Source organism: Anabrus simplex, chromosome 8, assembly GCF_040414725.1.
Source record: "Anabrus simplex isolate iqAnaSimp1 chromosome 8, ASM4041472v1, whole genome shotgun sequence".
In the NCBI taxonomy this organism is placed as follows: domain Eukaryota; kingdom Metazoa; phylum Arthropoda; class Insecta; order Orthoptera; family Tettigoniidae; genus Anabrus; species Anabrus simplex.
In genome coordinates, this window is record NC_090272.1 from 44,101,667 (window position 1) to 44,124,783 (window position 23,117).

Sequence of the window (23,117 nt, forward strand, 5' to 3'; positions counted from 1 at the left end):
AATGGCAAACAATATACCGGTATGAAGCGAACAGCGAATACCTGCGCCAGAAGTATCGGCAAATATAGTAGAGACCCGGTAATCAAATTTCGAATACCCATATCGAGAACTTTCAAATATCGAATTATATGACATCTTTCATCTCGAATACTCCCATCCCGCCATCCCGTCAGTAGCGGTAGTGGCAGTGGTATATACACCCCACCCTACGGTATGTTTAAGCAAATACAGTACGACACATTCTCTTTGTACAGTAGAGTACTGTATTTGGTCCAAGTTAGTAAATACCGGGCTTGATCGCGGGTATTCTCAGAATGAAATTTGTACAGTGAAAAATGTCCCTCCCGGTCCTGCCCGTTAGCGAGTTTCAGTAAATATGTATACAAGAGGAATCCGTCAGACTACGATCGCACTGAGTTTGTAACACCACGGGCGCTGCGCGCAGTAGTTGTGCACGTGGTTCAGACGACAAAGAGGTGAGCCTGACAATAGGCACATCAGTCAGACGCTATTGTTGTGCGTGATACAGTTCACGCTCACAGTGTTCACAATTAAATGCGCTTGCATGTCGGGAGCGGGACCTCGAAATGACCGACTCGCTGGAACTAAACGTATGTTTTAATAGTGTTAGTGAATTAGAGAAGCTGGAGACATGTCTCAAGTGGAATCAAGCTTGTGACAAAGAACTCCAGTATATCGAGGATACTTTGATTGAGTTACGGGCGGAAGACGAGCAGCAGTTGCATGACATTCAGGCTTACATAAAAGATATAAATAAAAATACCACAACTTCCCTCTCAAAGAACAAGGAATATGGTTTTGATCCTTCAGGACAGTTCTTTTCTTCTCCACCGCCAAATAAGGATGCCGTCGATAGAGTGAAAAAGGGTTTTTTAAGTTACGTAGATTTGCCTTCAACAAGGTTATGGAAAGCAGATGAGATAATAAAGCTTGAGAGCAGTATAAGGTCGTCAGAGATTGAAGCTCATGTGAAGGAGTGTCACAAAGTCGAGAAGGCAATAACTGAGCAGCTAGTGCAGTGTAATGACTCCACAATGAGGGACAATCTTCAAAAGAAACTTGACAAGTGCAGACATTTTTGTGATATTATCAGCAGGCTGGAACTAAAAGAGCTGTTGGCATTTTCAAAGGTGGATCAATATGATTGGCTCAAGATAGCGGTGGTTGATTTGGGGGGGATGCGGAGTGATTCTGAGTGTCGTCTCATGTGGGAGAATTATCTCCACCCTGACATTAATAAAAGTGAGTGGACGAGAGAGGAAGACATCAAACTACAGACTCTGGCAGAAAATTATAAATTTCAAGACTGGGACACCATAGCGAAAGAACTGGAGATGCAGCGAACAGCTTTCCAGTGTGCAAGTCGCTATCACAGGTTTCTCAACAAAAACATGAGGAATAGCAAGTGGACAAAAGAAGATGATAAAGCACTGCAGCACTGTATCCAGAAATTTCAGATAGGTAATTACATTCCTTGGCAGAAAGTGGCTTACTACATGGAGAACCGCACCAAGTTACAGCTCTATAATCGGTGGTGTTACTCTCTGAATCCCACCATTCATAAAGGTCGATTCACCAAAGAGGAAGACATTCTTATTTTGGCTGGTATAAAAAAGTATGGAAAGGATTTCAGCCAGATCAGTCAGTATCTTCATGGACGGACATCGGTACAAGTACGGGACAGGTATAACACGATAGTGCAGTACATGAAACCGTCCGGGTCGTGGACGGAAGAAGAAGATGCATTACTGTTAGAGCTTGTCAAGAAGTACGGGGAGGGGAAGTGGAGCAAGATCTCACAGTTTTTTAGCAATCGTAACAGGACACAGATCAGACATCACTATGCTACAATGCAGAAATGGATCAAGAACAACCCCGGTAGGAGCTTACTGACAATAAGTAAACGTCGCAACACCGGAGATATAACAGCAGTATCTGAAAAGATGTGGCAAGATGTTCTTAAGGTGAGACAGTTTCTTTATTCTCTTCATATAGTGTCTGAGAGTTTCCTTTTCTAGTGTTTACCCCTCAGTTCCTTGTGTGAATGCTCCTTTGGTCTGCAAATAGGACTTCTGCTAAAATACTATTACTGATTTGATGTGTCATTCATTTTCTTGTCTGCAAGTCAACCAGAAGTGCAAAAAATGTGTATATTATTTATGCACAGAAAATGTTGATCGAAGGGATGCTCCAAATAGCCTATTGTGAGGTGTGGGACTTAGATAGTCAGCGATAATTTGACATGTCTCTTTGAGTGCCACATCCATGGTTTTGGTCAACACAAGGCTAGATGTCTTCACTGCGTCTGGATGTACACCCCAAGTTGTACTAGTCAACTTCCATACAATGTTATTTCTTGAAGTTACTTCCAGCTTGTTGTTCATACACTGCTTTCCGAGCATCAAAGCATGTTCAAGAATAACTCCCAGATATTTGGAGATAGTGCAGTGCTCCAGTAGAATTCCTCCCTAACTGACTTTCAATGTTGGAAAAGTCTGTCTGTTCTTAAGATGGAAAGCATGTTGCAGGAAGGATAGCTCAAGGGAAGCGGGCCTTCAATATGAGGAGAAGTTTTCTGACATCCTTACAAATTTCATTCTTATCCATATTGACAATTAGTTACTTTGTTATTTAAGGTCGACCTAATCAATACTTGTTTTACCCTTGATGAGTTACAGTTGGTCAGTTCCCTCATGTTTCAGTTTGTTTCAGGCCATCACCAGCTGACAGATAATTAATGGTAAAGAAAAATCAGTCTCTTATAAATTAAAAAATATGCATTAAAACATTTGAACCTTCATGAGGATCCTTAAAATGAATATCTCTTGAAAAAAAGTGGAACGTCATGTTAAAACGAATGCTGTTGCCCAAGTGGCAGATTCTCTATCAGCTATTTAGCTAGTCTTTTCATAAATGATACCAAATAAGTTGGAAATGTATCAAACATCTCTCTTGGTAAATTATTCCAATCACTTAATTCCTCTTCCTACAAATGAGTATTTTCCCCAGTTGTAGTTTTAGGGGCTAGTATATTTTGCAGAAGTGTGAACAGCTTTCAAGAATTTTATATCAGAAAAGACCATTTCAAATAACTTTGGGCAAAAAAAGATCCTTGTAAAATGTTTCCCACTGAGCTCGATAGCTGCAGTTGCTTAAGTGCGGCCAGTATCCAGTATTCGGGAGGTAGTAGGTTCGAACCCCATTGTCAGCAGCCCTGGTTTTCCATGGTTGCCCATTTTCACACCAGGCAAATGTACCTTAATTAAGGCCTCGGCTGCTTCCTTCCCACTCCTAGCCCTTTCCTGTCCCATCGTCGCCATAAGACCTATCTGTTTCGGTGCGACGTAAAGCAACTAGCAAAAAAAAAAAAAAAAGTTTCCAACAAGAAAGTTGACTTAATAGTATTTACTTGAAGTTTGTTTTTCTCTTTGGTTCACAAATTGTGAGAAAATCCTCTCGTTAAGAATATTTATTATTAAACAGAATAGCACACAAATGTGCAAAGTTCATTCCTTGCTGTAATCTATCAATGACTTTACTCTTTTTTGCGCAATTGCTGAAGTGATATTGTTCACGTTGTTTACTGCACAGGACACACGTACAGTCTATAGAGGGCTCATGCTCATGTGTTAGTGCAACATTAAAACACTAGCCATATAAGTTAAATAATGGGCTCAAATGTACAAAACCCCGAGCAGTGCTTACTACATAGTAGTGCAGTACACAAAGAACACACCGGGCGAATTGGCCATGCGGTTAGGGGCGCACAGCTGTGAGCTTGCATCTGAGAGATAGTGGCTTCGAATCCTACTGTTGGCAGTTCTGAAGATGGTTTTCCATGGTTTCCCATTTTCACACCAGGCAAATGCTGGAGCTATACCTTAATTAAGGCCATAGCTGCTTCTTTATCAGTCCTAGCCCTTGCCTATCTCATCGTTGCCATATGACCTATCTGTGTTGGTGCGACGTAAAACAAATTTTATAAAACACAAAGAACATAACGTAGAAAATATCAATAATAATTGAACTGCATTCAGGGCTGTTGCCTAGGGGACAGATACCCTATCATGTGTTTACCTAGTCTTTTCTTAAATGATTTCAAAGAACTTGGAAATTTATTGAACATTTCCCTTAATAAATTATTCCAATCCCTAATTCCTCTCTTATAAAATATATTTGCTCCAGTTTGTCCCCTTCAGTTCCAATTTTATCTTCATATGTTTCCTACTGTTAAAAGCTCCACTGCAGCTTATTCGTCGAGCGCCTCGTCTCCTTACTCCCCACTCTTCCAACCCAAAATTTCCAATATTTTTATAACACTAGTCTTTTTTTGTTGGAAACCACTCAGAACAAATCAAGCTGCTTTCCTATGGATGAAGGAACACAGGAAAAACATAACAGGTGAAGAAATCCTATGTGTCATTTTCAGTAATGGGAAAAAAGTTCAAATCAAGCCATATACAGAATGGTAGGATAGGAACAAGAAAAGGGACATAGGCCCTACAACAGGACAAACACAATGACACGTCAATGTGGAAGATGAAGAAATATGAAAGGGCAAAGACAATTTTGTACATCTTCATACACTACCTGTCATGTTTGTTCTATTACATATTTTCTCCATCTTTTTATACATGGCGCAGCAGCCCCGAAGGGCCTTGGCCTATGAAGTGACCAATGGCCTGCAGATTATGAGGTGTAGTGTGGTCAGCACGACGCTTCCTCTCAGCTGTTATTCTGGTGCACAGGCCGGCCAAAACTGAAGGTTTAGCTTGTCAATCTAATGGTTACAGGCGAACATGAGATGTATGGAACACTCATATTTAGAGACAAGAATTATAGGCATTAAAAACAGTTAAAATTAGCCAAAATAGGCATGTAAATAGGCACTAATGTGTAAAATAGGCAACAAAATAGGCATGATAAAAGTACTTATAATTTAATAACACGTTCAATTTCTATAAAAGAAATTTACTTGAAGCAACGTTTCAATGTTTTCCAGTAACAATCTTGTTCTGTCGGGCATAATGTTTTGTATTGAGAGAAATCTTTCAACATCACAGGAAGTGATTGGACAAAACTTCGATGAAGCAACTTCATCTGGTTTTAGTTCAACTGCTTCATCTACCTCACCTCGTAGCACCCTGGCTACCTTTACCGTTGTTTTTCATCATGGATTCTGCTACAGGACTCTTATGGAACATTTTGCTGACTGCGGCTACCTTCCCAGAGGTTCGGTCAAAATTTCTCCTGACTTCTTCCACAATCCTAAATGACTCCACTGGGGGAAAGCCACTTGTCTCCAACTCAGTGATTGCTCCCGGCAGCTTGTTGAAATTTGAAGATGCTCCAGTTTATGCAGGGGGATATTAGCTCCCACCATTGCAGTGCACAGGTCTATAGAAAATTGTTGGTCGCTGTTCACAGTGGACTGGTTGAAAAGCTGCGATGACTTCTATGTTGATCTATATGGTATCTTTTCACATTTGATCTGAAAAATAATAAAATTGACCTAAATTGCAATGTACTTATATTTCTACAGCTGGGCTAATAATGCTTAGTATAAACATAATAATGGCCTATGGGAGAGGCCTGGTGTGGGTCTTTCTCATAGATGGCCTATTAGGCGACCTGCATGTCTGTGAAGATGAGGGATCTACCTAGGATGATTACTAATGCTGTAAACACCACGCATACCCAGCCCCAGAGCCACTGAAATTAACCAATTAAGGTTAAAATCTCTGACCCGATCGGGAGTCGAACCCGAGACCCTGTGAACCGAAGGCCAGTACGCTGACCGTTCAGCCAACGAGTCAGACAGTATAAACATGCACTTGTTTCATAAAAAAGAGAAAGACTATTAGAGGTGATGTTTCTAGAAGTACAAAACTTTAAAGTCGGAACAAGAGAATTCATAGTTTACATCGAAATATGTCCTCAAAAATGTTCACTTATAATCTGTCAGTTTCCTCTCGAGTTCACCGGGTGAAAAAATCATAAAAATGATGTGAAACAATACCTGTGTAGCGTAGAGGAGAGATCGTTCCTATATGCTTGCCAGAGACTCACCAAGCTGCCTCTAGCAGTATCTATATATTAATTTTTTTATGAAAACTAAAGTCAGTCAGTCCGGCCATTCTATCCAGTCGATTTCCTTCATTTTTTAAAACTAAAAGGTGTTCATGCACAAATTTGTCATCAGGCACTATAAATAAATTGACTTCTGCCTTCCTCAAATTATTTGAGTTTTTCAATTTTTTGTCTCTTTGAAGCAATCATATCTTTGGTTCTAATTGAGGTATGCAGTATGTTTTGGCCTAAGAACACTCAGTGGATTAAGCTCTTTCATTTCAGCTCTTAACTATTCAAATTGGTTGATTCTGAGGAAAGTTTTGAGTGCACATTCAATTTGACGTCTCATTTCTTGAACATTTTTTTCTCATTGAAGCAATTATAACTAGTTAAATAGGTAGATTCTGAGAAAAGTTATGAATACATTTGTCTCCATGACGAAGATCTTTGAAGGACTTTTTAACAGTTCAACGCGTAGTGTTTTTCCAAGGAACGTTTAATTCAATTTCTTCGTGTTTTGTTGACATAATATTGCATTCTATTACCACAGCAGATCATGTGCTTTATTTCATTAACTCGAAACTTTGCAAATACATCCATGAGGATAGTAACGAACAACACCATACATTGTACATTGCGGGCGGAGCCAGCGGGAAACTGCTAGTACTTACTTATATAGAAGAAGTAAAACAGAGGCACTATAAATCTCAGATTTGTGAACATTTTATATGTTGCTATTCGCCGGCTTTTGTCAGCCGGGTCAGCTGTTATCAAGACTATTTTCTGTTGCCTGCAATAGATCCTGCATCAAGTGTGCCCACAAGGCTGCCGCCCTCGTTGAAAATTAGAAAACCGCGTGATTTGAAATTGTCGTGGCATGCGCCCATAAACTTACTTTCTGTCACAATTTAGCAAAACTCTACATGAGGTGGTAGAGCTTACGCACCCCAGACCCTCTTTGGTTGCCTCCCCCAGCACAACGGTTACTAACCGGACCTCACCAATCCAGACCAACGGTCTTTTCACTGGCCTGGTATTGTAAAGATAGTCTTTGTAGCCTTGTTAAACACGCTGTAACATCGTCCAAGCCGTGACATCTTGTATGTCTAGCCTCTGTGACATCGTCCTAGCTGCACCACATTCGATCTTTTGCGAAGGCTTAGCGGAAGCGTAATAGAGTTCACTAGAGCCTACACATAGTGCTGGTGAAAGTTACTCATGATTTAAAAAAATTACATTTCAGTTGTAGTCCGCTTCTGTGGTGTAGTAGTTAGCGTGATTAGCCGCCACCCACAGAGGCCCGGGTTCAACTCCCGGCTCTGCCGCGAAATATGAAAATTGGTACGAGGGCTGGAATGGGGTCCACTCAGCCTTGGGAGGTCAACTGAGTAGAGGTGGGTTAGAATCCCACCTCAGCCAACTTCAAAGTGGTTTTCTGTGGTTTCCCACTTCTCCACCAGGTAAATGCCGGGATGGTACGTAACTTAAATTTGCGGCCACTTCCTTCCCTCTTCTTTGCCTGTCCCTTCCAATCTTCCCATGCCTTCACAAGGCCCCTGTTCAACATAAAAGGTGGATCCTTCATCGAGTCCGAGGGAAAAACCTACCCTGGAGGGTAAACAGATTAAGAAAGAAAGAAAATATTTCAGTTGTAAATCTCTATTTTCATGGGAATTGAATCAGAGTTCAAAATACCAATTTTCAATTTTCATACACTCTGTGACAAGAGACCACTGGAGTTCTAACTACTCGTTCAGTAATTAAATGATTATTTACATTTTAGCAATATAAATTATTGAAAGTTCACGACTAATACTGCATTGCAACAAAACAACTTTCCACAATACGTAAATTAATAGGCCTATAAATGCTGCAATGAAATGCGATCGTAGTTTGGTCACAAAAAAGTAAATATATATATATAAAAGGAAAAAACGAACTTACCTCCTTACAGCCGTGATGTGAGTATAATGGTGTGTCAGTAGGGATGGGCCACTCGATCGCCTGCTCGAGGAGGCTCGAGTGCTGACGTCACGAACTGGTGTGTCGAGCGTGGTCGAGCCAGATCGAGCAACACGGAATCCCCAGTGACGTAGACTTGCATGTGCGCTAAGCAGGAGTGTGTTAGGGCTCGAGCCACAATTCCGTCTGCACTCATTCCCGTTGATATTCACCTTCCGGCACTACGCGTAGAGTAGAAGTAGAGTCATTAGCGATAGTGTCCATTCTACAGAAATGCATACGTACCGTAAGTCATAGTGGACGCATCAGTTTATTAAATCCATATATGCCCAGAATTACTTTTTTTTAATCAAATGGAAGTGACTGCTCCACATGGCGATGAGCTCTGCATAGTGATAGTATTTGTGTGGTTTTCATTTCGTTACTTGGTCGCTACTTCCATTTTTGGTTCTTCTGAACATTGTATGTATCATTTTAATAATATATTCTGTTCAGTTTTATTATAATGCTATATTTACTATTTCTCCTACATAATAAAAAAATTTGAACAGACCTGAAGTCCTGCGTCCGATATAATATAACTGGGTCTTTTGCTATTGGTTTTGCGTCGCACCGACACAGATAGGTGTTATGGCGACGATGGGATAGGAAAGGTGTTAGGAGTGGGAAGGAAGCGGCCGTAGCCTTCATTAAGCTACAGCCCCAGCATTTGCCTGGTGTGAAAATGGGAAACCACGGAAAACCACTTCGAAGATGGCTGAGGTGGGAATCGAACCCACCTCTACTCAGTTGACCTCCAGAGGCTGAGTGGACCCCGTTCCAGCCCTGTACCACTTTTCAAATTGCGTGGCAGAGCCGGGAATCGAACCCGGACCTCCGGGGGTGGCGGCTAATCACGTTAACCACTACACCACAGAGGCGGACTTACTTACATATTACGCCGTATCATTTCTCAGGCGATAATATTTCTCTAGGATAACAACCATATAATCCATATACTCCTATGTTGTGTAAGGGATTCAATGTATTCCGTTAATAATGTTAAGGCGTTTTCATTATAAATATTATTTTCATGGTACGAAATGTAACAAGCTATTTCTGAAATTGCCGGGTGAGGATATAGTTTGTTCAGTTGTGTTCCTGTACACACACTGGTTTCATTTCATTAGTATTAAAAGAGCAAAGAAGATTGCCACTCATCTGATTTAGTACAAGGTAATCACTCATAGATGGCAGGCCATACTCCTGCTCGAGTACTGCTCGACCTAGATCGAGTAGTGACGTCATCAGCTCGAGCCGCTCGAGCTGCGCTCATGCCCATCCCTATGTGTCAGTAACGGAGACGAAAACGCGTTGCTTCTGCGCAGGTGACGTCACGCGGGGAGCACTGCGAGAAACCGGCTCCACGGCCACATGACTTGCCGCTGTTGTATCTTTTGTGTGAAAAACCTGCGTTATCTATTGAAATACGTGCCATATATAATTTGAAGCTCTGTTAGTATTCTCGTTAATGTACACGGATCACACTTTTGAGAATGCCGGGCTGTGCAGTAGCAGGTTGTTTAAGCTACTCCAGAAAAACCAAAGGATCAGACATAAAGTATTTTTCATTCTCGAAATATGAAGACCTTGCCAGACTATGGTAAAACGCATGTCGGCGCAATGACAAAGTTAGTTTGAAACATGGTACGTATTTATAAAATACGATACATTATTGTCGTTATTCAATATATGCTGTATTAAATTAATACAAACCGGGCGAGTTGGCCGTGCGCGAAGAGGCGCGCTGCTGTGAGCTTGCATCCGGGAGATAGTAGGTTCGAATCCCACTATCGGCAGCCCTGAAAATGGTTTTCCGTGGTTTCCCATTTTCACACCAGGCAAATGCTGGGGCTGTACCTTAATTAAGGCCACGGCCGCTTCCTTCCAACTCCTAGGCCTTTCCTATCCCATCGTCGCCATAAGACCTGTCTATGTCGGTGCGACGTAAAGCAACTAGCAAATTAATACAAAAGTGTCTTATTGCTTTAGGTCGAGTTTGCTCGCTTCATTTTGCTACGACGTGCTTTGAAATCCCTCTAAGACAACAACAACTAAATTATTGAAATAAAAACAGCCGTAATTTAAAACCGGATGCAGTTCGCACTGAGAATTCATGACTAGCACGAAATATATTAACTCCTAATAATGACAGGAGGGTTGAGAGGGCAAAACAGATACATCGACATAAAGATGTAGCTGAGTTTCTAAGATCGCCGACTGCTGATTTGAACAGGTGAGTAAAGAAATACAGTACAATAAATACATATTTTAATGTAACAGTCCCACTTTTTTTTCAACTGAAAGAATAAATAACGTTCTATGTTAGGGAAGATGGAAGTGAAACAAAGGAAGACTACTGTGGTACTAACGAACTGGAAGGTTTGAGAAGCAAGATCCTACTGTTGGAAAGAGAAAGTAGTGACTTACGGAAAAAATGTGAACAGCTATTGATGAATGAAGGGGAATTACTACAACAACTAAAAAAGACAAATTACATTTCTGAGAGAATAGCTTCAATATTCGGTCATATCTTTTCTCCAGGGCAAATAAAAGTGTTAATGAACCGTGAAAATAAAAGTAAAACAGTTCGTTGGACTTCAGACGATATAGCAGCAGCGATATCATTGCGAAGTGTTAGTCCAAAGGCATACCGTTACCTAAGAGCATATCATTACCCATTTCCTGCTCCTTCAACATTGCGCACATGGGCGGCATGTTTCAATGTAGAACAGGGTATACTACGCGATGAAAACCAAGGCCCAGGAATTAAGTAGTCAGGAGCGTTTAACTGTTCTGGTGTTTGATGAAATGTATATATCGAATGAAATTTGCATCGATAAGAAACTGCAAAAAAGGGTAGGACCACACAAGACTTGTCAAACTGTCATAGCAAGAGGCTTAGTTAAAGTATGGAAATAACCCATCTATTACAAATTTGATCAGGTGATGACACAAGAAATTTTGCGCAAAATACTGGTAGAATTGTACAATATCGGTTTCACTGTTCTTGCCATAACTTTTGACATGGGTGGTGAGAATATAAAACTTTATTCAGGACTGAACATTGCATACAATAAGCAGTGTTTTATACATCATTCTAGTGAAGAGTCACTGAAAAGACTTTTTTTATGCAGATGCGCCGCATTTACTGAAGCTTGTGCGAAATCGTCTATTGATCAAGGATTCAATGTGAATGGCGCAGTAATAGACAGATCACCTTTTGAAAAATTGCTGTGCGCATCAAGTAGTGAAATAACACTTGCTCACAAAGTTACTAAGTACCATTTAGAGGTGTCTGGATCTCAGAGACAAAAGGTACGGCCTGCTGCTCAGTTATTGTCCAGGACAGTCTCAAAAGCGATAGAATATTGTGGCAGCCTCGGCTTGATGCCAGATATTAACTGGAAACAAGTTGCTCTCCTGGTACAGCTGTTCAATGACTTGTTCGATCTTTTGATTCGTGGGCAAAATTTGGAGCCCATTCGGGTGTTAATGCTTTTGGCACAGATTTGACAAACCAGACTGCTCTTTTAAGCAAGGTGACGGAACAAGTGTTAGCAATGACTGTTGGAAGGCATAAGTCTTTGTTACCCTTCCAGAAAGGAATCCTACTTAACAATGCGTCCCTGATAGAGATGTATCGGTACCTGGTCTCTAAATACAGCCTGGAGTATTTATTAACATATCGCTTGAATCAGGACGTTGTTGAAAATTTATTTTCATATATAAGAGGAATGGGAGGTCCTCATGATCATCCAAGTCCCTTGGACTTCAAACACCGAGCTCGATAACTGCAGTCGCTTAAGCGCGGACAGTATCCAGTATTCGGGAGATAGTAGGTTCGAACCCCACTGTCGGCAGCCCTGAAAATGGTTTACCGTGGTTTCCCATTTTCACACCAGGCAAATGCTGGGGCTGTACCTTAATTAGGGCCACGGCCGCTTCCTTCCCACTCATAGCCCTTCCTTGTCCCATCGTCGCCATAAGACCCATCTGTGTCGGTGCGACGTAAAGCAACTAGCTAGGACTTCAAACGTAGATAAAGGTGGTACATTCTGCGTAAGCATTCTGCTGCTGTGTTTACTCAGAATATGAACACCGTGGACAACAACGAATCGTGTTTAATTAAACCACTACATGATTGTGACAATTTACGTAATGATGATGGCAACGACGACGATTATTGCTTTACACAAACCATGCTGGCTCAGCTAAGCAAATGCTTGGATCATGAAAACGGACAGAGATACGAAAAAGAATAAATTAATGCTAATATTTTCGTTCAGTCCGAATATCAGAGTGTAAACGAGGTGGACATGGCATATTTTAATATGACTCCAGAACACGCAAATGTGCTTGAAGCTTTTGAAGATATGCTACCAAAAGGAACAATTACTCAGGAAGGCTTGAAATACATTGCTGGCTATATCGCTCACAAGTTTCGCAACAAGTAATCCTACTTAGGCACAATTGTTCAGCAGCCAGAAGCAACAAACAAACAACCAGACTGGCTCCAATGTGTGTCAAGAGGAAATTTAATGAGTCCCAGTGACGATTTACTGGAAGTTACAAATATACTGGAAAAAGAATTTAATGACCTTCACGGTAATTACCTTTGCGGGGAACCCTGCATGTTTGACAAACTGACAGAGAGAACCATGAAGCAATTACCGCGAGCAGTGAAAATTCCTTAGCGCGCACAAGACCATATATTCGCTTAAAACAATTAAACAGGAAGAACATTATCTTAAATTCACGTAGAAAAACGTCCAAGAAAATGTCAAATATAAACATAAATTGACAATACAATAGTAACATATTTGAGGTCTCTCGATTGTAAATACATTTTGAACGATGCGCTCTCTTCACAGCGCGAGAAATGTTACCGCCTTCCCTGCTTTGCTCCCAGCGTGACGTCACTGCGGTAGACTGGATGCGCACTGACACACCATTATACTCACATCACGCTTACAGCAAGCTTGGCAGAAGTCTACCTTTCCATCCGTAGTGAAATTGGGATCCCCTGTGATCCACCGCATCAGGCAGTAGGACTTTGACGATTTTTCTTTGCAATTACAATTTTTTAATGTCACGTCGACACAGATAGGTCTTATAGGGACGATAGGATGGGAAAGGCCTAGGAGTGGGTAGGAAGCGACCATGGCCTTAATTAAGGTACAGCCCCAGTATTTTCCTGGTGTAAAAATGGGAAACCACGGAAAACCAACCATCTTCAGGGCTGCCGACAGTGGGGCTCGAACCCGCTATCTCCCGGATGCAAGCTCACAGCTGCGCCCCCCTAAGTGCACAGCCAACTCGCCCGGTGATTTTTGTTTGGTCATTGCCACAGACACATTTCTTCTTCGCAATAAATCACAACACATTCTGAAGATAGTGTACGCGTACAACAGTTCACATCGAGAAGGAGGTATAAGGGTTCGACGTTGATTGGTTCTCGCATGTGTCTTAAAAGGATGGAGGGGTTGAAGGCTTCTAGGTCAAATTGTTCCTTGTTTCTCCTGATGGAAATTTCCCAAGAACTATTTCTGGTGACTTCCAAGAATTCCCATTTTTGTTTGTGGGGTAAGCAGATCTTGAGAAATGAGAAGAGCACATCAGTTACAATATAAAGCACTGGAAGGAAATTGGCTTCTTTAAAATAGATTCAAAAGGCATCAAATAGCCAGTTATACTTCAAATAGGCACAAACCCCTGAAATAGGCATTTATAGGCACAATAAAACCAACAAAATCTAGCTTAAAGGACCCTAAAACGGATTTATATCTCAAAAGCCTACGTTTCTGAACACAGGAATAAAATAGGCAAATTCCCATCTCTACTCATATTAATTCAAGTTAATGTTCAGGTGTAGCCACTTCTAAACCTTGTATATCGTCGACATCTTAAAGGCAACAGTAGTGATATTCATTAACAAGTGAAGAATAGTATTTTAGAATTTAAGATTATATCTATATTCAGCTGAAGATGGCCTACATATAAGGCAAAAACTAGTACTGCGACTTAAAACATAATTTTTTTTATAAATAACTTACTGTGTATTGATTAGGTGGAAACATCCCCTCCTTGTATTTTAATGCATTGAGGATTCATCAATACAGAAAAATGAAATTGGATATCATATAAGATCAGTCCCATCGAGATTGTGCTGTAAGATAAGGAAGTTGTGGAGGTGAATTAATGGAGATTTCAATGGGATATAATGTCCCATAGTATAAAGGAAACATGTATATCACAGAAGACAAGCAAAAATACAATGGAAATTGAAGTGAGAGGGATTGTTTGGTCATGGAAGAATGCTTAAGCAAACTACAGAATTACAAGAGTGAGGAAGATCCTGTTTATGATGGATGGACTGGACTGGAAGACAATGAGAAATTTCATCTAAGTTATATTGCATTCTCTGGAGAAAAAAAAAAAAAAAAAAGCACAGCTCTGTATTTATCTCCACATCATTTGTTAGTTACTCATAATCTCTCTCTATCAAGCTAAGTGATCTGAAACCATCCAATACATGTACTGTACATTGGATAAGTTACATAGTCCTTTAGTAGAGCTCAGATATCCCTTATTTCTCAGGGCAGGCCTGTTTTTGGGAATTTTATCCTGGTGCCCAAACAAAGACTAACGAGGAGGCAAAAATGTCCCACTTCTCACTAAAGTAACTGAAATATCTAATGTATAATTTTGAAATGTTTATACTTTCCAGGACTTGGCCAGATTTGTACACTTTTGCACACTTAAATAAGGAAATTTTGTACAGTAATAAGAGCATCCAAATGTTACCATTCTGTCTGAGTCTGCCTATGATTTAAATTGCATAGAGAACGTGAAAGCAAGATTTCTCAAATGGACATTAGGCATTTTTTTTAAAATGGCACCATCTAGAATGGCATATGTACTGGCACAAGAGCCTTTTCTTACAGAAGAACTTAGACTGCAGCTACCGTCTACCAAACAGGAGGCAGAATTCCTACAATTGAGAAGAAGGAAAAGAGAGGAAATAGATCTAAGTTTCTGCTCTACTGAAGACATTATCAACAGGAGTTGGACTGGACCAAACGATGACTTAAGGAGCCCAATAAACAGACTGGCAATTCATGGTTTTCATCATAAATTATGTACGTGAAAAGGTTTCCATGATCCCTCTATAGACTGTACGTGTGTCCTGTGCGGTAAACAGTGCAAACGATATCACTTCAGCAATTGCGCAAAAGGAGTAAAGTCATTAATAAATAGATTACAGCAAGGAATGAACTTTGCACATTTGTGCGCTATTCTGTTTAATAATAAATATTCTTAACGAGGGAATTTTCCCACAGTTTGTGAACCAAAGAGAAAAACAGACTTCAAGTAAAGACTATTAAGTCACTTAAGTGCGGCCAGTATCCACTATTCGGGAGATAGTGGGTTCGAACCCCCACTGTCGGCAGCCCTAAAGATGGTTTTCCGTGGTTTCCCATTTTCACACCAATTAAGGCCACAGCCGCTTCCTTCCCACTCCTAGCTCCTTCCTCTGCCATCGTCGCCATAAGACCTGTCTGTGCCGGTGTGACGTAAAACAACTTGCAAAAAAAAAAGAAAAAGAAACATTTTACAAGGATCTTTTTTGTCTTTGAAATTATCTTTTCTTGTATAAGAGGAATTAGGGATTGGAATAATTTACCAAGAGAGATGTTTGATACATTTCCAACTTATTGCCTAGTGTGAAAATAGGAAACTATGGAAAACCATCTTCAGGGCCGCCAATGGTGGAATTCGAACCCATGATCTCCCAAATGCAAGCTCTCACCTACGCGACCCTAACCGCATGGCCAACTCGCTGGTTTGTGCCCATTACATGAAGTGTCTAGAGTAGTAAAAATGATTTAAGAGTGATTAAGATGAAGTGAGAGGTTAAACTGCTGAATATTATAGAGGTAAGCAAATGATTTTTATTTTTCATGTCTGGCATCTAAGAAATGTTACTGGCTCCTAGAATTTGTTGTGATTTGTCCATCTCTGGGATGGTTGAGGAACCCGTTTGCTAGATGGTATTATTATGTCATCAAGAAAAGAGATCACTTTCATATTCATGTACAAACTATAAGAAATAAGTTACATGAGATAAAAATGTTTCCTGATACATTTCTTTGTGTTGTTCTATGTGTTAAATGAACATTGACTTCTAATGTACCATCAGGGTATGAATCAATTCTCACTGAAGCTCAGTTGTCAACATAAATGCCTTTGATTGATTTTAATAATTTACCTTTAATTCCATAGTCCCCCAATATGGCGAACATCTTTTCCCTCGGTACCCTGTCATATGCTCTCTCTAGATCTACGAAACATAAACACAACTGCCTATTCCTCTCGTAGCATTTTTCAATTACCTGGCGCATACTGAAAATCTGATCCTGACAGCCTCTCTCTGGTCTGAAACCACACTGGTTTTCATCCAACTTCCTCTCAACGACTGATCGCACACTCCCTTCTAAGATGCCAGTGAATACTTTGCCTGGTATATTAATCAATGAGATACCTCGATAGTTGTTGCAATCCTTCCTGCTTCCTTGCTTGTAGATAGGTGCAATTACTGCTTTTGTCCAATCTGAAGGTACCTTACCAACACTCCACGCTAATTTTACTAGTCTATGAAGCCATTTCATCCCTGCCTTCCCACTATACTTCACCATTTCAGGTCTAATTTCATCTATTCCTGCTGCCTTATGACAATGGAGTTTATTTACTATCCTTTCCACTTCCTCAAGCATAATTTCACCAACATCATTTTCCTCCTCCCCATGAGCTTGGCTGTTTGCAACACCACCATGATGATTTCCTTTTACATTGAGAAGATGTTCAAAATATTCCCTCCACCTCTCCAGTGATTCCCTGGGGTCTATTATGAGTTCACCTGAATTACTCAAAACACTGTTCATTTCCTTTTTCCCACCCTTCCTAAGATTTTTTATTACTGTCCAGAAGGGTTTCCCTGCTGCTTGACCTAGCCTTTCCAGGTTATTACCAAAACCTTCCCATGACTTCTTTTTGGATTCAGCAACTATTTGTTTCGCTCTGTTTCTTTCATCTACATACCAATCCCTGTCTGCCTCGGCCCTTGTTTGGAGCCATTTCTGATAAGCCTTCTTTTTACGTTTACAGGCTGCTCTCACTTCATCATTCCACCAAGATGTTCGCCTTTTCCCATTTTTACACACAGTTGTTCCTAGGCATTCCCTTGTTGTTTCTACTACAACATCCCTGTATGCCACCCATTCACTTTCTACATCCTGAACCTGCTTACTGTCTACTGTTCGAAACTTCTCACTAATCATATCCATGTACTTCTGTCTAATTTCCTCGTCCTGGAGATTTTCTACCCTTATTCGTTTGCAGACAGATTTCACTTTCTCTACCCTAGGCCTAGAGATACTTAGTTCACTACAGATCAGATAGTGGTCTGTATCATCAAAAAATCCCCAAAAAACTCTTACATTCCTAACAGATTTCCTGAATTCAAAGTCTGTTAAGATATAATCTATTATGGATCTGGTACCCCTAGCCTCCCATGTGTAGCGGTGAATAGCCTTACGCTTGAAGAATGTATTCGTAACAGCTAAACCCATACTAGCACAGAAGTCCAGCAAACGCTTCCCATTCCCATTAGCTTCCATATCTTCCCCACATTTACCAATCACTTTTTCGTATCCTTTAGTTCTATTCCCAACTCTCGCATTGAAATCGCCCATTAGCACTATTCTATCCTTGCTGTTGACCCTGACCACGATGTCACTCAATGCTTCATAAAACTTGTCAACTTCATCCTCATCTGCACCCTCACATGGTGAATACATGGATCTCTTCCTCATTATCTCCCCTTACCCGAATATCACTTACTCCTAGCACATCCAGATGCATCCTCTTTGCTGACTCAGCCAGTTCTACCTTCTTTCTTCCATAAGCCCCATTAATATTGATAGCTCCCCATCGAATTCCATTTCGTTCGCCAAGTTGTTTCCAAGGAGTCCCTCGCCTGTCAAATGGGAGTGGGACTCCATTACTCCCATAGGTCCGAGGCTTGCTTAAAGTGTTCTGAGCTCGGTAAATTCATGAAGCAGGATGCTGCCTTACTTGCACATAGTTCAAGTGAGGATCTCTCCTCTAACGGGTTATGGACCACCGGTGAATTGTATAGTCCTAGCCGCCTGAGCACAAGGAGGGCCACGACTCAGAATATGTCCGAGATGCCCACTCCCATTCCATAGCAACTGGTATCCCGACTCTCAGGACCACTTACTAGGCCACTCAGCCGTTGCCCATGGTTCACGAACTAGGACGTGACTACAGTAACCCACAAACTTGAAAATTTGGCTAAAAATTGTTTGCAATGTTAAAATAAAATTGATTCAACTACAATTTGGCATTAAAATTTGAGTCATAAATATAAATATTGGATGTTAATATATAGGAGCCATAGTTTCTGAAGTGCGTTGGTTTCTAAAATACAGTAACATTTCAGTATTGAGAATTTTAGTTAAGAATTGTGCTCTAAACTTCTCTCTCACATTTTCCTCATTCAATTGTCTTTCAAAGTACTCTAGTCATCTTTTCAGTATTTTCTCCTCATCGTGTATTGAAAATCCACAGCCTGTTTCCAGTCATAGGACCGCGTCAGGTATGGAATGAAGCCCCCATTTAGCGGCGAGGATAGGAATTGTGCCGACTGCTGAAGCCTGTTGCACTCCTCTGGGGCAATGATTTATGAATGACTGATGAAATGAAATGATATTGGAGAGTGTTGCTGGAATGAAAGATGACAGGGAAAACCACAGTAACCAGAGAAAAACCTGTCCTGCCTCTGCTTTGTTCAGCACAAATCTCACATATAGTGACCGGGATTTGAACCACGGAATCCAGTGGTAAGAGGCTGCCGCCTGAGCCACGGAAGCTTTTGATCGTGTATTACTACTTCTAATTCATCCTTCATCTGCTTCATTGATGTTATGTCCTTGGACGCTTTATCTCTTGCCTTAGCAATCATTAGTTGCCTGTCATCTTGACTTCTTTCCAGCTCTACGTATGCCTCCTCCACTGCCTCAGCCTTGGCTTTTCCCACAGCTCTTTTGGTCTTCTTCTTTGCAGTCTTATAGGCTTCCCAGTCTTTCTGTCTTGCAGTTAAATCTCTTTATTTCTTAGCATCCTTCTTCAGTCTTATCGATTGTCTGAACCTCCTCATTCCACCACCATGCCTCCTTATCTTCTGGCGGTCGGTTTCCCGATGTTAAACCTAGCACGTCTTCTCCAGTTTTCTTTATAATACTGCTATTGGTACTCCACCATTCCTGAACATCCTCTGATAATCTGTTCTCTTAACACTTTTTCCTTTTATTCTTCACCCAGCCCCTCTTCTTTCAGTTTCCACCACTTTATTCTTTGTTCTCCTTGCTTGATATATTTATGTCTTTTTTCCACTATCATCTCAAAATCGGCCACTACAAGTTTGTGTTGTGCTGCTACACTTTCACTGTATATGAACTTGGTGTTCCTTATTTCCTTTAGGTGTTCTGTACAACAAGTAACCTGACTTTTATGGTCTCCACTCTTATAAGTTACAAATTGTTCTCTTCTCTGACCGAAGTTGGTATTAGCAATTGTTAGGTCAAAAAGGCTACTGCATATTTCATAATCCCGCCCCCATCTGTATTCCTTTCTCTGTAACTCCATCCACCATGAACTCGATATCTTCACCACTTTTCCTCTCACCAACATGACCATACATTCTTTTATATAATGATGTATGTTCAATTGTACTTCCTATGTCCGGTAATTAGTACGTCCTATTTTGAACAGAATACCCACTTTTCAAAACCACTGCACGCCACTGATTTCCAGCACAAGTCAATATTGTATTCCAGGAATGATCCCCCTGTGTGTGGGGGGGGCAGTAGAATAACACCCACGGTATCATCTGTCTGTCGTAAGGTGCGACTAAAAGGGGCCCAGGTGCACTGAACTTGGGAGCGTGGGTTGGTAGGCCTAACCACGGGTCCTTCAGCTGAGTCCTGACATTGCTTCCACTTACATGTGCCAGGCTCCTCACTTTCATCTATCCTATCTTACCTCCTTCGGTCAACTCTTGTTCTTTTCCGATCCCCGACAATATTAGAACACTCGACGCCTAGGGAGTCTTTAATTTTCATGCCCTTCATGGCCCTTGTCTTTGTTTGGCTGATACCTTCATTTTTCGAAGTGTTGTGGTGGTGATTATTGTTTTAAGAGGAAGTACAACTGGGCAATCATCCTCTTTAGAACACTAACCAGAAATAAAAAATGGAAGGGTTCTGATACTTCAAACATGAAGGTATCGACCAAAGAAAGACAAGGGTCACGAAGGGCATGAAAATGAAAATACTCCCTAGGCCTCGAGTGCTTCAATACTGTTGGGGTTGGAAAAGAACAAGAGTTGTCCAAGGGAGGTCGGATAGGATAGATGAAAGTGAGGAGACTGGCACAAGTAAGTTGAGGCAATGCCAGAACTCAGCTCAGGGCCCCGTGGTCGCCAATCCATGCTCCCAAGTTAACAGCCCCTAGGGCCCCTTTTAGTTGCCTCTTACAACAGGCAGGGGAGTGGTGGTGGTACCCATGAGGGGATTTCGAAGTGTCAGATCCCATCCATTTTCTTCTCTCTGATTAGTGCTATATAGAGGATTGTTGCTCAGTTGTACTTCCTCTTAAAAAAATAATCACCATCACCACCTTCCAGGAATGAATGTAAAGCATAATCTTACAATGCCAAAAATATTCATTTTCATTGAGAGTTCATACAATTATATTGAAACAATGTTCTGTACTTTGAAGTTTTATTGGTTTCCAAAGAAAGAATTTTTGTCCAGGATGAATTTTCCATTCTGTGATTTTTTTTTTTTTTTTTACAGCTCTAATGAGATTCTTTCGATGCTTAGCAAGTGTGAGAAAAATTACATTTTAGGTAATGATGATGCAGAAATTAAATTATTTGATTGAATGGACTTGCTTATTTATAGTTTTTCAGTGTACAGATTACTGTACATCTTGTATGACCTTTCATTTTGTCAGTTGTTTTGTGTAGGCACTGATAATGTCCATGTATGGCCACATTAAACTGTGGACAAAAGTTCAACCTTCTTCTGGTCCTCCAACAGTTGATCATCTGTAACTGACAGTTTCACTCTAACATTTATACAATATTACTGTGATGTTAATAGAAATGCTTTAATATTGCAGGTCATTCACAAGAAGAAAATTGAATTCAAAGAAACACACAATGAACTGGAGGTTGACATGAATTTGCTGGAACTAAAACAGAAGCTGGGTTTGGGAGGAAAGCGGCGTGGGCGGAAGGTTGGCCAGAAAAAGGTACAAGGAGTACTCGACAAAAAGTTTGTCCACTACTTTCGCTGTGCTTATATGCAACGCGGAGGAAGGAAAAAAGTTCGCTATGATGAGGTGCAAGTCGAAAATCGAGTGCAAGAGATGAACATCATGTTGGACAGTCTGGCGGCATCCTTGCGAATTCCTTGTGATGCACTACTTCAACGAGATGATTCCCTTTCTCAAATGGATAGATATATCCTCCAGTCCCTCAGAAGCAGAAAAGAGGAACCACACTGCGAAACATCAACGATACTCTGTTATCCCCCAAATCATACCACAATTCTTGGGTTCCGCACATTACTGCTGAATCACTGTAATCTAAGAGCAGACAGTGAGCGAGTTTCACAGCCCCAAGTTACTTATAATGAGCACAGGTCATTAGCCCTCTGGAAGAGACGCTTCACATCGCTCTTCCGGTGGGCTTCCAGAACTGTGATGACGACACCCACTGTACTGGGAGAGCTGTTTCCGGCCAGCGACGAGCCACTTGCTACTGGATGTGACCTTGAAGATATTTCAATACCACAGAAACGATCTCAAGCTGTTGACACACAAGTACAGGAAACACAAGATCAAGACCAGGAGCCACAATTAGACACTGGGGTACAAGATCTTGCATGTCCAGCAACAAGTATCGAGAAGGGTTCTGTACTCCGGAGAACTCCTCGTAATCTTAAGAGAGTGTCATATAAATGTTAGTGGCAGTACCAACAATCGCAAACCATTGACTTATATGTAGATTTGTCGTCACCACATTAATTTGAAGACTTGCATGGAAGCTGTCTAACCTTCAAAACTGAAAATTTTGAGATTAGTGATGCCATTTCTTGATGTAACTATTAATGGTTGGTTTAACATCAGGGTAGCTCTTGATGACTAAGTGCACCCATCTGAATTTCTTGCGTGTCTGCCAAGGTAGTTATGTGGAACATAAAAATGGTCTAGCCCATTGAAGAAGTAACCAAATACTTGTAGTCAACCTTTATGTTAAACTGGGATTTTTAACCCTTATCTTTTGATGTATTCTTCCAGTCATTTAACTGTTGAGGTTGCAATATAGAAAATTATCTTGGCAAGCATAGATAACAAAAACTGCATTTGTAATGATGTACTCAATATTTTTATTGATTTTTAACATGCATTAAAAGAAAATTAACTCATTTGCCTCAGATGATGATGAGGCATGCCCGCTGAATCTGCAATGGCTTCAACTCAGATGATGGGGTATACCCGCTTAGGGTAGGATGTTTCATTTCTCCTTGTAGTTTGGCTACCCCTGTAAATACCTCCAGAGTTTTAACGTCAGTCAGTCAATCAGTCATCATTGATCTGCATTTTGAACCTTTGCCCAGGTAACACATTCCCTATCACTTGTTTACCTAGTCTTTTCTTAAATGATTTCAATGAATTTGGAAATTTATCGAACATTGTCCTTGATCAGTTTTTCCATTCCCTGATTTCTCTTCCTATACATGAATATTTTCCCTAATTTGTCCTCTTGAGTTCCAACTTTATTTTCACATTATGATCTTTCCTACCTTTGAAAGGTCAGCAGAATTTTCACGAATGTGAATCAAGCACAGACAGAAACCCTACAGTAAGCA

General features: G+C 40.7%; 1 protein-coding gene across 1 annotated transcript; it reads left to right on the forward strand.

Annotated features, from left to right (window-relative positions):
* The first annotated feature begins 587 nt into the window (after positions 1-587).
* Positions 588-22,212, forward strand: LOC137501897 (snRNA-activating protein complex subunit 4-like). Its single transcript, XM_068229048.1, has 3 exons — positions 588-1,920; positions 3,095-3,135; positions 21,364-22,212. Exons 1-3 carry the CDS (start codon positions 588-590, stop codon positions 22,210-22,212), a joined length of 2,223 nt encoding a protein of 740 aa, XP_068085149.1.
* The last annotated feature ends 905 nt before the right edge of the window (positions 22,213-23,117 follow it).

Coding starts and splice junctions, on each gene's coding strand:
- LOC137501897 (XM_068229048.1), top strand. CDS start 588: ATGACCGACTCGCTGGAACTAAACGTATGTTTTAATAGTGTTAGTGAA. Junction 1,921..3,094: donor TAGGAGCTTACTGACAATAA/GTAAACGTCGCA, acceptor ATTTTATATCAG/AAAAGACCATTTCAAATAAC. Junction 3,136..21,363: donor TTGGGCAAAAAAAGATCCTT/GTAAAATGTTTC, acceptor TTAATATTGCAG/GTCATTCACAAGAAGAAAAT.